The sequence below is a fragment of the Dromiciops gliroides genome, chromosome 3, assembly GCF_019393635.1.
Source record: "Dromiciops gliroides isolate mDroGli1 chromosome 3, mDroGli1.pri, whole genome shotgun sequence".
NCBI lineage: Eukaryota > Metazoa > Chordata > Mammalia > Microbiotheria > Microbiotheriidae > Dromiciops > Dromiciops gliroides.
Window position 1 is genome coordinate 569,879,951 of NC_057863.1, and position 16,748 is coordinate 569,896,698.

A 16,748-nucleotide genomic window follows, 5' to 3' on the forward strand; every position below is an offset into this window, starting at 1 on the left:
AAAATCAAATGAGATCATATGTATGTAAAATGCTTTTTGTAAAGTGCTTTTGCACATAGTGAGTGCTGTTATATGTGAGCTGTTACTGCATTTATATGCCACGATTTATTTTGCCTTTTCTCCAATTGATGCCTGAGTGATTTATGATTTTTTACTGTTACAAATACCATTGCTATGAATTTTACCCCCTTAACATGGTTTTCTCTAGAACTCTGTCCTAGGCCATCTCTTCTCCCTGTACTCTTGCTCAGACATCTTATCAGCTTCTATTGAGGTCTCATGTCCATCATGAGGTTCAGGTATCTATCATGAGTGTACATATGTTTTCAATTTATACATTCCTTTGTAATTCATAATTTCTCACCTAAACTCCAGTTATACATTACCAAAACCCTGGATCACAAAATCAAAGAATTTGAGAGTTGAAAAGACAATCCCCAACATGACAGAACTGATAAAAGTGGTTATCCAGCCTTTACCTGAAGACTGCATATGCAAAGAGTCCAAAATAAAAATAAAGTTTATCTAAAACAAAATTGATTATCTTCTAGCCCAAAGCTATATATCCTCCAAGCTTCCTTTTTTTTTTTTTTACTGAGGGCTCCACAAGTATGGGTTTATAACCTCAGTCCTAAATAATTGTAGTGATAATGATAACAATAACATTATCAGCTAGCATTTATATAGTGCTTTAAGGTTTGCAAAGTGCTTTACAGATATCTCTTTTGATACTCACAACAACCCTGGAAGATGTGCTTCTATCTTCTTTTTGCAAATGATGAGACTAAGGCAGACAAAGATAAAGTGACTAGCCAAGGGTCACACAGCTAGGAAGTATCTGAGGCCAAATTTGAACTCAGGTCTTGCTGACTTAAGGTCTAGGACTTTATTCACTGTGCCACCTAGGTGCCTCTATTTGACTGTTTCCTCTTACCCAATATCCAATCAGTTGCCAAGGCAATCAGTCAGTCAACATTTGTTAACACCTACTATGGATCAGGCACTGTGCTAAGCACCAAACAGCTTCATCAACTTGTTTTGTTTTTCCTATGTGGTTGGTCATACCAAACTCTTGATTTTTATGTTTGTGAGGCTCCATCGTGTTTCAGGACAGATGCCATGAGTACAATGTCACCTGCCCAAAGGAGCTTCTTGAAAATGTCACCATCTTTAGAGAATCTCTTTTTCATTTCTCCTATGACAGTCATGAACATACTGCCACCAATTTTATGACTCAGTATTAAAAATGAAGGTTGTCAATTAGATTATTTTCATTGTTTTATCTTTAAAGTAATCTTGTGCAACTTTGATGTGTTTGAGAAACATCTTATTGGAAGAGAACCTTTAAAGAGGGAGCATATTGTTCTACCAAATCACATACTTTTTTGTTTTGTTTTAATGTTCACATTGAGATGCATTTTCCACATCTTTCTGTAAATTATATGTTGGTAAAGTTTGGTCTTCTGTGGGATATCATTTGGAAAATTCAACCCATTCTTGTTTAATACTCTCATCAAGGATGTCTTTGATCTATATGACCATTATGGTTTTATATATATATATAGGGAAATAGATGCTGTATGTGGACTGGTAATATTGATGTTTTCTCTTCTCTTTTTGACATTAATAATAAGGTTTAAGAGGTTTTTCCCCTTACCCCTTTGTTATCTTCACTTCTTTGAGATACCTTGAGAAATGATTTCTCAAAATTGTCTCCTCCATATCTCCACTATATAGACCTAAGAGTATAGCTTCTTTTCCCATCTTTTTTTTTTTCCATTTCCATCTTCTGGTTCCGTTGTCCTTGATGGTGAAAAAAGTTTGTCATAAAAATGTAAGTCTTTTACATCTTTTGTCTATTAGTTTTCCAGTGTCATCCTTAAATGTCCTTGGGATTGCTTTGACGTTTGTGTTTTCAGCCAAGGTTTCTGTAAACTTTGTGTTTGTTTCCATTACTTATTACTGTTTTATGGGGTAATAATCTGTTTGTAAATAAATATAAAACTGCTTAATCTCCCACCAGCCTTCTCTTTGAGACCTTAGAAACCAGTTTATATTCTAAACTGATGTTGTACTTGGCTGCCTTAGCTCTCTATTTCATAAGTCAAGTGTCTGCTAACTAAAGTGGTTTTTAGGCCCTTGAAGCATCATTGTTAGAAGCAGCTCCAGTAGGCTTGGTTCAAATCCTGCTTCTGCCCTTCTACTTATGTGATCTTAGGCAAGTCACATTACTTTTCTGGGCCTAAGTTTCTTTATCTATGAAATGAAGGGATAGGACTCCTCAAGTTACTTCTAGCTCTAAATGTATGATTTTATGAACTAACATACACCATTTTGTAATTAATGTCAGTATTCTTTCCTCTAGCCATTTCCCATTTGGGGGCAATAAATAAGCCAAATTGAGTTATTTTTCATTATGCATTACCATACTTTTTTCTCATTTTTATTCTCATAATTTTATATTTATTTTTATCTTAACTATCAGTAGTCTGACAGAACACACACAGATACCTGATTCAGAAATGACTCCTACATCAGTAAACATTCTCATCTCTTAAAAATATATTGAGGATTAATGATGAAGCATACTATCCACCTTCAAAAAAGCTCATATTGATTGAACATAGACTGAAGCATGCTATTTTTCACTTTAATTTTTTCCTTTTACTCTAGTTTCCTTCTACAAAATGACTAATATGGTAATATTTTACATAATTGCACATGCATAACCTATATCTGATTGCTTACTGCCTTAGGGAGTAGGAGGGAAGGAGGAATAGCATTTGAAACTCAAAACTTTAAATAAAAATGTTTATTATTTTATATATATTTTTTAAATTGGGGGGATATTTGGTCCTTTCTATGACAAATGCCTTCACTTATTTCCTCCCTTGATCAAAATTCTTTAGTGATTCTCTACTACCTGTAGGATAAAATACAAACTCCTTAACTAAGAATTTATAGCCCTCCACAGTCTGGTTTTCAAATACCTTCCCAGTCTTACTCTCACAAGTGCCATTTTCTAGCCAAAATAGACTACTTGTTCCCTGAACTTGATGCTCCATCTCCTACCAGAAGGAAAGTAAACAGATTCATAGCCTGTCTGGCCCTTGTGGCCAGACTCTTTGACTCCTTCCTTGGCTCCACTCCCACAGAATCCTTGTCTTTTCTTTAAGTCTGAACTCAGGTGTTACCTCCTATGCATCTCTTCCCTGCAAAAACTCCAGATAGTCTTTGTCTATATTATTTCCTAATCTAGTTTGGAAACCTTTTTTTTTAAAAAGCAATGAGTTTTTAAAGAAATCAGTTCTACAATTAGAGATTTATCCCTCTGCCTTAATACTTCATCCTGTTAAAATGCAATTACTTCTGAGAATGGCAACTTTTTTTTAAAAAATGTTTTATTTATAATGCTTTTAAAAAATTTACCACTTCCCAGTGAGCCCGGTTCCTCATAACAAAAAAGTACAGTCAAGAAAAACAAATGACCACATTGGCAGTACATTGACAATGTAAGCCTCATTCAGCCCTATAGTTTACCACCTCTCTTCTGAGAAAAGGAAGCAAGGCTTCATTGTTATTCTTCAGAAGTCACATCTGGACACTGAATTGATCAGAGTTCTGGTGTAATTTAGTGCTATTTTCCTTTATTATTGTATAGACCCTAGTTTCTTAAATTGGGGGTTATGACCCCATATGGGGTCGCATCACTGAATATGGGGATTGCAAAAAAATTGGCAACAGAAAAGGTTGTGTATACCTGTTTCATATACCTATATACCTGGGATCACATCAAAATTTCTTGGGTGGAAAGGGGTCTCAAGTGGGAAAAGTTTAAGAAGCCCTGGTGTAGAATGTGTGAATTGTCCTGTTTTTGTTATATTTGTTGTTTCTTATGATAGACTCCATTGTACTCGTATTCCATAGTGTGTTCTGCTGTGCCATGGTTAATGAACAGCTATTTGTTCCTTTTGGGACCTTTCCTTTGTTTTTGCTCTCCTTAGGGTATATGACTACTTAGTACTAAGATAGCTAGCATTTAGTTGGCATTTTAAGGTTTTGTAACATGTTTTACAAATATTATCTCATTTTATCCTCAAAACTACTCTGGGAACTCAGTTGAGCCAGGGTTATAATATTTGTTCTATCTTCTGGGGATTCTTGAATGATCTTGATTTATAGATGGGAGATACTTTATTGTAAAAGAGCCTATAAGATGGTGTTTTGTTCTGCAGAATCAAACAATAAGCACAATAGAATAGAATCTACCTTTCAAGTTTTTAGTAAATTTATTGCATTTCTTTTCATCGTGGTCTTTTTGCAAATACCTTTCATTGATACTGCATATAATGACCAAACATTTCATGCAATCACGTTTTAACCATCTCCCCTAGCTCTTTTCTTTAGCATCCAAGGAGAAGCTGAGAGCCATGCTTCCATTTAAAGCTGCTTTCTTCTGGTTTCATTTCTAGAAAGAATGTCAAGATTGATATCATTCTTCTGCTCCAGGAGTGTATCTTTATACAATGGTCTCAAATTTACCAATAGTCAAATTGAAGTTTGTGGACAATCTAAAAACAAACAAAAACCAGTAATTTTTTTTTCTGCCACTATTGTGCTGCTCTGAAGACTGGGTTTTATTTTTCTTTGTTGCATGGATTGTTGTGGCCAAAAAAAATTCATCATCAGCTGGCCAGTCTACAAGTAATGTGCTTCACCATAATTAGTGAGACTAGCCCTTGGAAAATAGAGCTGTTCTATTATCAGGCTATAATTGAAGTTTTTTCATCATAGTAGAACCTGCTGGGATTTATGCAGTGCTAACATTGCCTTTGAGAACCTAGGGTCACCTTGCCATCAAGTGGGATCAGAGTAACACTTTGCGGAAGGAATCAGCATATTTCAGATGGGGAAAATTTTGACTCTTTTTTATCTAGGCATATTCTCTTATTTTCTTGTCATTGCCATAGTTAGCATTTTTAGAACTATATCAAGTAATAGCAACAACCACAGACATCATTATTTTGTCCTTTACAATTTTATTGGAAATGTATAGTATCTCTGTTACCAAGAAAGTGCTAGGTTTCAATTTTACATAGATACTGTTAGTCCTTATAATTAGTCTCTTATAATTTTTTTTAAAACACAAATGAGGGCTGTATTTTGTCAAAAGCTTTTTCTACAGTTATTGATATAATCAGTTTATTCTTTTGTCATTAGTGTGTTTATAATTTCCCTAAAGTTGAACCATCCCTATTATAAGAATTATAACATTAATGAGCCATATGAAATGTGAATTGTTTGTTATGTGCTAGGATTGGCTATAAGAGGGTACCACGTATTCATATGTATGCTTAGGATCAAGAGAGGTAGTCCTCAAGAGGGAGGAAGGTCCAGAAAATAGGAGATATCTATAATTATAATGCTGTTCACAGTTTAATCTAGAACAAAGTTGTTAAGAAGCTACTGGCCCAGGGGGCAGCTAGGTGGCGCAGTGGATGGAGTGCTGGCCCTGGATTCAGAAGGACCTGAGTTCAGGATCCGGCCTCAGACATTTAACATTTACTGGCTGTGTGGCCCTGGGCAAGTCACTTGACCCTCATTGCCCCACCAAAAAAAAAAAAGAAGAAGAAGAAGCTACTGGCCCTTTTGTATAGAAATGCCTTCCTAAGTCTATAAGGCCACAGTGGTATCCTTGATATGACTTTTCTCCCTTCCTCTTTGGGGCCAGGAGATACCCCCTTCTGTTTGTACATCAAATAATGAGAAAAGGATATGGCATGCAAAAGAAATTACTTAACTGTGAATGAGATAAATAACTGAAAGTAAAAAATAAGAACTAAATAACGTAAACGATATACTACACCTTTGTATTATGGGCTGCAAAAAAATGTCCAATTTGCAATAAAAACCACTGAGGCAGAGTCCCGAGCCAATAAGTATTAAAGGACATGGCCTACTTTAATGAATGGGACCTCAGATTTTTCTCATGATCTGAGAGGTCCTCCTTCTCCAGAGCCTTGGTTTTATAGTGCTTGATACCCAGATGATAGAGATGATGCAGAGGAAAATACAGGATTTCATTGGTTGACAGATTTATACCTTGACCCTCCAAGAGAATTTACAGTCCAATCTGGCCTAGAGCCGCCGATGACTGGGGCCAAAAGATGGGGATGGGATTTTAGGAACTAGAGAGAGACAATGAATGGTAGAGAGGGACACTAATAATAGTTGGGGGATTTTCCATATCATTAGGTTATCTTCCAGCTAGCTTTCTGTGGTTAAGTAAGTGAACTTATAACCTGTAGTTTGAAGTTTTGGGGCCTAAAAGAATATATCTAACCGTATCTAATTATATGAAAAATATGAACTAATATTAACTGACTAAATTGATTAGATGTATATTAGTAGACAAGTAGAACAGATAATCCCTACCCCTATAGAATTATACTAAACTGAATAATACTCATTAGAATACAGAAGGAGGGGTTAGAAATAAAATACGGGTTAAATCAATCATTTCTCAAATATATTGAAAACTGAATCAAATTTATCAGAATATAAGCCATTCTCCAATTGAGAAATGGTCAAAGGATATGAACAAGCAGTTTTCAAATGAAGTAATTAAGGCTATCTATAGTTATGAAAAAATGTTCTCAATCACTGTTGATTAGAGAAATGCAAATTAAAGCAACTTGGAGGTGCCACTTCATACCTATCAGATTAGCTGATATGACAAAAAAGGAAAATTATAAATGTTGGAGAAGATATTAGAAAAATTGAAACACTAATGCATTGTTGGTGGAGTTGTTAACTGATACAACCTTTCTGGAGAACAATTTGGAACTATGCCCAAAGGGCTATAAAATAGTACATACTCTTTGACCCAACAATACCACTGCTAGGTCTATATCCCAAAAAGATCACAAAAAGGGAAAGGGACCGACATGTACAAAAGTACTGATAACACCTTTTTTTGTGATGGCAAGGAATTGGAAATTGAGGGGATGCCTATCAATTGAGGAATGGCTCAACAAGTTGTATATGAATGTAACAGAAGATATTGTGCTATAAGAAATGATGAACAGGCAGATTTCAGAAAAATCTGGAAAAACTTAGTTGAACTGATGTATAGTGAAGTAAGCAGAACCAGGAGAACATTATAAACAGGAACATTGTGATAGACTTAGTTCTTCTCAATAATACAATGATCCAAGACAATTCCAAAGGGCTCCTGAGGGAAAATGCTATGCATATCCAGAGAAAAAACTGTGGAGTATAAATGAAGATTGAGGCATAGTATTTGCACTTTTGTTGTTGTTTTTTCTTTTTTCTTTCTCATGATTTTTCCCTTTTGTTCTTTCTTTCCTAGTATGACTAATGTGAAAATGTTTTTAACATGATTGTACTATATAATCTATATCAGATTGCTTGCTGTTTTGGAGAGGGAAGGAGAAAAATGTGGAACTGAAATCTTACCAAAATGAATGTTGAAAACTATCTTTACATGTAATTAGAAAAAATACTATTAAGCAAAAAAATAAATTAATTTTAAAAAGAAATAAAATAGGAGTTAACTCAATTGTTTGACACAGCGCAAAAAAAGCTTAATGATATGACTTTTGGAAATATCTGGCCAGGATATCGTAAATTTGATAAGTTCAATTTGACAAACATTAGTCTATTGCTAGATGCTGGGGATATGAAGACAAGACCAAATGGCTTACATTCTACAGAATGGATGGAATTCTAACTTTCTCAGTTGCTACATTCTGTTGGTTATGTGCTTGAAGAATATAATTCTTCTGTAATGCAGTAAGCATTACCTAATATGGTACACGTTTTGAAGGTTAAGAAGAGATCTTGTGTTGGAAAATGAGATTAGAGGCAAGCTTGACTTCAATTAAGAACAGAAGCAGTCCACTTCTGCCTATGAGAATTCTTTTCCTCCTTCACCCTGAACTCTTTCCCAGGCCTTCTGGGCATACACACATTGACAATGATATCCTCTTTATTGCTTAGGCTGCACTAACTCATAGTACAGAAGATATAAAGGTATAAGTAGCTCTTCATGTCAGAAAACTTCAAAAAGCACTTCTTTATTTATTATCCTTTCCTGGGTGTGCATTGTAGTGACAATAGTAGTCTGCAGTGCTGTTAAAGTTAATTCAGCTTCTCTTCAGTCTCTTAAACCCCTCACTGGATCGAATGACAAAAAGAGAAAAAGAAAACAAATTCCTTGTCCATGAGTTTACATCATATTAGAGGTTATATCAGATGTAATTGTATTTACAAGTAAGTAAACAAGGTAATTTGAGTAAGGACAGAGTACAAATAGGGTAGGGGTATTCAGGTAAAGCTTCACATTGGAAAGTGGGATGCACTTGAGCTGAGCCTTAAAGAGAAAGAAGGGATTCTGAAGTGAGGAGTTTGTGCGTTTCAGGTATGGAGGTTTGAGAGGACAGTATGAAATCAGAGAACAGTTCATAGTTCAGTTTGACTGGAATATTCAGTTAGTGAAGGGAAGTAGAAAGATTATTTTAGCAGGATTGTGAAAGTCCAATTGAAGGAGAGAGAAATATAAAGACAAGAAACCAATTAGATTGGTATAGTGGTATTGGACTTAGAGTCAGGTAGAACTAGCCGTGTGACCTTAGACACATTACTTGACATATTCTGGACTCTGTTTCCTGTTCTATAATAATAGTACCTAACCTGAAGGTTTATTATTAGGATTGAATGAGATAATTCCTATAAAGAGCTTTGCAAAACCTTAATGACCTCTATAAATGCTAACTGTCATTATTATGATGATAGTCCACCTGAGAAAATGACAACCTGGACTTAACAAGGGGTGGTAGAAGAGAGGATGGGTGCAAGAGATCTTGTGGAGGTAGAATTTACAAAACTTGGATGTGGATAGAGGAAGAGTCCAAAGTAACTCTCTTCTTTGAGCTTGGGTAACTAGGAAGAGGAGAAGGATCAACAGAAATAGAGAACTTGGGATGAACTGATAGTTTTGTTTTAAGAAACTAAATTCAGTTTTGGATATGTTAAATTTGAGGTGTCAGCAGATAGCTGAAAGTGTGTGACTGGATCTCAAGGAAAATGAGGACCAGTATGTAGAGTGGGTGTCTTATCTTATTTTTGCCCTATCCCTACTGCCTATTACATAATAGAAACCTAATAAATATTTGTTGAATTTAATGGAATCTCTGTAGAGATAGATAAATTGTGGAAATTTATTTTGATTTGGGGACCTTACCTTTAGGCTGAGATTAGAAAGCCTTAGGCCCTCAGGGTCTCCCCCCCTCCTCCTCAGCTTCAGCTGAGTGAAAAAGCCCCGTGGGCTATACAAGACGCCGGGTCAAACAGCTGGGGGGGGGGAAGCCCCCAGCTCCCTCTGACCTGAGCGGATCCCGGATAGCCTGTGCTGAGGCACGTGAAACTTGGAGCGCCCGCCCGCCGAGCCACGCCCCCCCCCCCAGCTTTGGCTGGCGGATTAGCTTGGTCTGTGGGCGCGAAGGAAGCCCCGAGATTTGAGTGGAGAGAAGAAAAGGTATATATAGACCTGGGAGTTGGATAGAAAAAGAAAGGGGGGAGACTCGGAGACAGACTAGAAGGGGGGAACGGAGGAAGGCTGACTAGAGCAAGGGAAGCTGACTAGGAGGACGGACTAGATAGACAAGAGGAAGGGGAGAACGGCTGACTAGAGGAGGAAGGAGACTAGAGGGAGATGGACTAGAAAAAGAAGGAGCCAGGATGGACTAGATAGAGAGACAAGATTAAGGAGAGAACGGCTGACTAGAGACTGGAAGGAGACGGACTAGATAAAGGACAGACTAGAGAAAAGGAGGGGGACGGACTAGGAGAGAAGCTGACTAGAGGGGAGCCCGGACAAGGACGGAGGAGAGTTTGGTTCAGAAAAGGAGAGCTGGGTCTGACAAGGTTACAGGCCTTAATACAAACCAGGGAAAGTGTAACGTGCCCTGAGGCCGGAGGCAGCTAAGGCCCTTATTGTATTCAAGAAGTTCAAAGCTCAGCAGGTGCGAAAGAGACCACAGGAAAGCAGTCAGGTTGTACACTTTATTTCCCTGTATTCCTAATTTTAAATAGTATCTCATAAATAAACTCTGCTTTGATTATTTGGTTAAGAGGCTTCTTAATCTTTAGTCTAGGGCAGCTAGATGGCGCAGTGGATAGAGCACCAGCCCTGGAGTCAGGAGTACCTGAGTTCAAATCCGGCCTCAGACACTTAACATTTACTATCTGTGTGACCCTGGGCAAGTCACTTAACCCCAAATGCCTCACTAAAAAAAAAAATAATTAAAAAAAAAAATCTTTAGTCTATCAGTTTGGGAGCAGTGTGGTAAAACTTTATAAACGGCCCATGTTAAATTAACGAAGTCAGATAGCCAAATAGTCACAAGTCCCAGATTAGTCCCCCAGCTTCAGCCCCCAAAATCAGGCCCGATCATCAAAAATATTTTACAAAATAAAACCATGGGACTGGATTAGATCTCTAAAGGAGTGAATATAGAGGTAGAAGAAAAGAACTTGAAGGTAGAGCCTTGAAAAATGCCTACACTTACTGAAAGAAGGAAGATGAAGCAAACAAGGACACTAAGAAGGAGCAATGAGATGGGTAAGAGGAGAGAGAACCAGGAGACATCAGTGTCACCAAAGCCAAGGTAGAAGAGAGAACCAAGAAGTATCGCATGATATCTAAAGCTCAAGAGGGTTGAAAACTTTAAAAAAGGAGTGAGCTCTTGAACTCATGACATGATCGCTCCAAAAAACATCCAAATAATGTCATAGGAAAATTCCCGGAACAGCAAAACTCACAGAAGAATGTGCTGAAATCATCTTCTAACCAAGAACGGCTTGGAAGGTCAGAAGGAGGAAGCTGCTGTGCTGATACAGGAGTCGAGCCCAACCCCACAGTCACCTTGACACAGAACCAGTCCCAGGAAGGCCTCACCAGAGAAGGAGACCCCCCAGAGCCTCTGAATCAGCTGAAGCACTGGTGTTGTCTGGAACTAAGCTCACAGTCTGGTGAGTGGGCTGAGCCCTGGGCAGCGGGGAGACTACCGGGGTCTATGCTGGTGCTGAGGCAGAACTTGATTTTTCACCCCTGCTGAGAACCAGAAGGTAGGCTTGAGTAGTAGTGGCCCAGGTCGGGGAGGGGCACAACCACAATACACAAAGCTGGTTGATTAGCAAGTTGGTCTGGGGTCATCTAAGGACCAGGGAACAGGCCAGGCAAGTGAAGAACCTGATCTTCCTTAAATCATACCACCTGGGACTTCTGAAGCTTGGGATACTGCAGCCTAGAAACAGTGCCCCACTTTAAGTAGCTAAAAGTCAAGTAAAAGAAAGGCAAGGTGAGCCGACAGAGAAAGGTGAGGACCATAGAAAGTTTCTTCAGTAACAAGGAAGACTGAGGTGCACCTTCAGAGGAAGATGTCAACATCAGGGCTCCTATATATAAAGTTTCCAAGAAAAATATGAATTGGTCTCAGGCCATAGAAGCGCTCAAAAAGGACTTTGAAGATAAAATTAGAGAGGTAGAGGAAAAAATGGAAAGAGAAATGAGGGTGATGCAGGAAAGACATGAGAAAAAAATCAACAGCTTGAAAAAGCCAAATGGAAAAACTCTGATGAAAATAATTGCCTAAGAATTAGGATTGAACAGATGGAAGCCAGTGACTTTATGAGAAACCAAGACACAATACAGCAAATCCAAATGAATAAAAAAATAGAGGGCAATGTGAAATATCTTCTGGGAAAAACTGCTGACCTGGAAAACAGGTCCAGGAGAGATAATTTGAAAATTATTAGTCTACCTGAAAACCATGATCAAGGAAAGAGCTTAGACATCATCTTCCAAGATATTCTAAGGGAAAATTGCCCTGAAATTCTAGAAGAAGAAGCTAAAATAGAAATTGAAAGAATCCACCAATCACCTCCAGAAAGAGATCCCAAAAGGAAAACTCCTAGGAATATTATAGCCAAATTCCAGAGCTCTCAGGTCAAGGAGAAAATATTACAAGCTGCAAAAAAGAAAGAATTCAAGTACTGTGGAGCCCCAGTCAGGATAGCACAAGATCTAGCAGCTTCTACATTAAAGGACCAGAGGGCATGGAATATGATATTCCAGAGGGCAAAGGAATTGGGATTACAACCAAGAATAACCTACCCAGCAAAACTCACCATAATCTTTCAGAGGAAAAAATGGGACTTTAATGAAAAAGAGAACTTTCAGATATTTGTGGTGTAAATACCTGAACTGAATGGCAAATTTGACTTTCAAATACAAGACCCTAGAGAACTATAAAAAATTGGAGTTGGGGGACATACCTAGGGTCATACAGTGTGTGACTGTCTTGTGTCTGAGGCTGGGTTTTGGGTGGGATCCCCCTGCGTCAAGGGATGATGCTTTGTCCACTGTGTCACCTAGCTGCCCCATGATGACATCTTTAGGGTTAAATTGAGGGGTATGGGGAATGCACTGAGGGAAGGGGAAGGGCAGAGGTGAAATCCTACATGAAAGAAACAGGAAAAGGCTTATGGAGTGGGGGAAGAGATGGGAGAGGAGCAGGGCAGTAAATGAATTTTACCACTCATCAGAAAAGGCTCAAAGACCTTAAACTCATCAGAGTTGGCTCAAAGAGGGACTAACACACGCACCCAACAGAGTAGAGTAATCTATTTAATCTGGGCAGTAAATTAGCCTAACACTCATCAGAATTGGCTCAAAGACCTCACTCTCATTAGAATTGGCTCAAGGAAGGAATAATGTACACACTCAATTGGGTGGAGTAATCTCTATAACCCTGCAGGAAAATAGGAGGGGAAGGGGATAAAGAGAGAGGAGCAAAAGAAGGAAGGGCAGAGTGGGGGAGGGGACAGACAGAAGCAAATCCCTTTTGAAGAGTGATAGGATGAAAGAAGATGGATAATAGAATAAATATCATGGGGAAGGGAATAGGATAGAAGGGAAACAGTTAACAATAGTAATCATGAAAAAGAGAAAAGGGGTGAAAAATGTACAAAAAATATTTATAGCAACTCTTTGTGGAGGCTAAGAGTTGAGGATCAAGGGAATGTCTGTCAATTGAGGAATGATGGAGGAAGCTGTGCTATATCATTGTGGTGGAATATGGAATAGTCTTGTGCTATAGGAAATGACAAACAGGATGATCCCAGAAAAACCTGGGAAGACTAATGAACATCGATGTATAGTGAAGTGAGCAGAGCTGGGAGGACATTGTGCATAGTGACAGCAGTATTGTTCAATGAGCAATTGTGAATGACTTAACTACTCTCAGCAATGCAACGATCCAAGACAATCCCAATGAACTAATGAGGAAGCTTACTATCTACCCCCATAGAAAGAACTGATAAAAAGAACACTTGTGGATTGTACATATATAACCTGGTTGTGATCTTGTGGAGGGGGAAGGAAAGAGAGGGAGGGAGGGAGAAAAATTTGGAACTTTAAATCTTATAAAAATGTTGAAAACTACCCTTACATGTAACTGGAAAAAATAAAATGAATGTTGTTGAAAAAAATGAGGGGCTTGGGGGAAAAAAAAAACTTTAAAAAAGTGCATTAGATTTGGTAATTAAGGGACACCTGGAAACCACAGAGAGAGCAGGGTCAGCAGAATGCTGAAGTTAGAAGTTGTGTTGGGGGTGGTTGAAGAGTAAGTGCGTGGTAAGGGACAGGGAATAGAGACTGTTCCTTCCTTCTTTGGTACTAATAAAAATGATCATCTCTTCATTAGGAATTCTTGTAGGATGTGGTCCTTGGTACCTTTCCTACTCGTTATGATGGTTTTGGTCTCATCAATGCAGGTATTCCCTCCAAGAACTGGCGATCACAGCTCACTGTTCTCATGTGGTGTTCTGCACCTAATGTAGCCACTTAGTACAATGTTCGTGGTTTAGTGGATGCTTTGTTCAAAACACATCTTCAGAAAGGAGAATTGAGGCAGTCACAGGTGATTTACACCAAAACATTTTACCTACAACTTAAGCTAGTTAGACAAATAAATCTTTTGCTTGAATAAATCGGATAATTACCTCAATTCTTCCCTTTGTAAATGTAGTTGTACCCTTGGGAATGCACTTCTGTGCCTCTGGGAAAATAAGTTACCTTGACAAAATGACTGAGTTTTCTTTCATCCTTATAGACGATATCTTATCTTCCCAACTAGATCATAAACTCTTTGAAGACAGGGATCATCTATGTCTTACACTACATAGGATCAGCCCACAGGTCCGTAGCACAGTGTGGGTACTTAGCAAATTCTTGTTGATTTGTAGATACATGAGGAATATAGTATAAGTTTTAATTCATATACATGTAGAACTGGGCCATTAAATAAAAATTTTTCTTATGACAGAAACCATCCATCCATTTAATATTTAATCCATTCTGTTATCTAATATCTTAGTTCAAATTTACGACTTCAGCATCTCAAAGATCATTTCTAGGGATTTATCCAACACTCCTTAGCTCTTTGAAGCACTATTATGTAGCAATCTGCCCATATATAAGAAATTTAAACCTGTTTTATTGTGTATGAGCATTGGAAAAGAAAAATGAAAGGTAAAAAATACCATAACTTATTCTTCTGATGTCCCCTGCACACAGGATTGGTAATAGGTTAATTATAAAATTCTGGAATTTGGAAGAATCTTGAGCTTTTCAACAAATCTTTTGAAAATAGCAGTCTACCTTGACCATATTTTTTGTTTTTACTTCCCTATAGAAAATATGATCCTTTTATTTTCCAAAAAGAAACTGATTTTTTTTATGCCAACAGCTTTTAAAAATTATTTCTTTTCATTTTTTGCTTTTCTTCACGTAGCAATAGAAAGACATTAACTTCACATTAGTGAGGTCATTGTTTATTATTAGCTTATTTCTTCATCTGAACTTTGCGGGAAGTTCTCTGATTTTTTTTCCCTCCCAAGATATCTTCTTCTTTCACTTTTAACAAAATACTTGTATTTCAGGTGATGCAAAAGCTTTTTGGAGGGGTCTAGAAGAGGATGGAAAAGTAGACATGATATTTGAGCATGTACAGAATGTACTGCTGTCACTCAAACAAAAGATCAAAGATGGGTCAGCTACAAATCAAGGTATGAACTAGGAATTTGAATTCAAGAACAGTTGAATGAAAGACCTGAATTAGCTGACTGCCCAGTGTGGCCAGTTGTTCCAGTTATAATGAAACTATCCCTAATACCATTGGAGAAAACCAAAATAATTTATAGCATTTATCACTTTTGCTTTGGTGGCTCATTTATTTTTAACATGTATGGGGCATTTGGGGCTTACTCTTGAAACTACTGGGGTTTTAGCATTACATTGCCATTTAAAACAACCTAATTTGGAGGTCTTTTGGAAGAAAAGCTCATGTTATACTTGCTCAGTTAATTCATTTATTCAGTCTGCAAATTATCTTAAACTGTCATGAGTTTGGCCCCAACATCAGCATTCTTTTGGTCTTCTGAAATTTAGTTCCATCCTGAGCCATTTGTTTTGTTTTATGAATTAGGTATTCTCTTGATGCTTTTACCATTTGTTATATTTATCAAGAACTGAGCAGCCCTTCCCATTCTTTCCCCATGCTTCCCCCTTCTCTTTTTTTCATCACAGAATACATTCAAGCCATGACTCTGGTGAATGAAGCAATTACAAGGAACACTTTACTACCAATAAACGGTATGTATGTTTGATCTTAACACCCTCTCTTGTGTGATTCGCGGGCCAGACAACTGTAATGTGGCATGTTCACTAAAGACAACAAGAGATACAGTGCTAGAGCCACTTTACTGAATTCATATAATTTATGATTTGCTTTATAAACTAAAGATTCCCACACATTCAGTTCCCACTAGGAACTGTCCTATCCCCTGTCTTCCCCTTTCCCTTCCCCCCAAAATACAATAACAATATACAGTATCCTTTTTTAACAGGGAAGGCTTATGGGTCCCATACTATTACTATCTCCCTGCCCTCACTGGGTTGTTGTTGTTTTTTTTTATGGTTGAGATGTGGGAGGTGGTGGGGTTCAAGGTTATTAAGGTTCATTCTTCCTAACTCTTGCTAACTTGACTTCTAAGGGACTTGGCCTATGTAAAGTTTTTTTCTTCCATTGTGAATTTGCTCAAGGGTTAACAGATGTAAAGGAAATACAAAATGTTGAACAGATTATCATCATAATTTCAGACGTTTCTAATTCATTTCAGTTCAGCAAACACTGTTTAGCACCAACCATCTGCAAGGGATTTTGCAAGACCGTGGGTTACAGAGACAGAATGAAACTTTTTCTGCCCGAGGGAATACAACGCAGACACAAATCATTTTTCTTTGTGACTTCTGTTTCAAAATGTTGTGAACTTATGGTCAAGCTTCACTAAAATTTTTTAAAAGCACTTTTTTGACTACTAAGTCCTTATATATTATAATTTGCCTTGTAAAATGCAAACGATCAAAAACCCTAGTTTAGCCAGAGAAATTAAAGTGCATTTCCAACCAAGTACCACCCTCACCACCTTTCATAGTAATGTTTTGTAGCTAGCTGCTGCAATCAAGTATCAACTATAACCTTAATGGAGAGTGTCTGGGTTTTTTATACCACCAGACAGATGCTGACTCTGAAGTATAGGAGACAAGAGAAGATAGGTGCAGTATCACTGATGGAAAGAGCAGCTTTGTTTCCTTAAAACAT

General features: G+C 37.7%; 1 protein-coding gene across 1 annotated transcript in view; it reads left to right on the top strand.

Annotated features, from left to right (window-relative positions):
• SETDB2 (SET domain bifurcated histone lysine methyltransferase 2) overlaps nt 1-16,748 on the top strand; it is a 101,270-nt gene that overhangs the window by 9,615 nt on the left and 74,907 nt on the right. The window contains exons 3-4 of the mRNA XM_043993721.1: nt 15,028-15,153; nt 15,674-15,739. Of these exons, the coding sequence (XP_043849656.1) occupies nt 15,028-15,153; nt 15,674-15,739 (192 nt within the window). The remainder of the gene's footprint in view (nt 1-15,027; nt 15,154-15,673; nt 15,740-16,748) is intronic.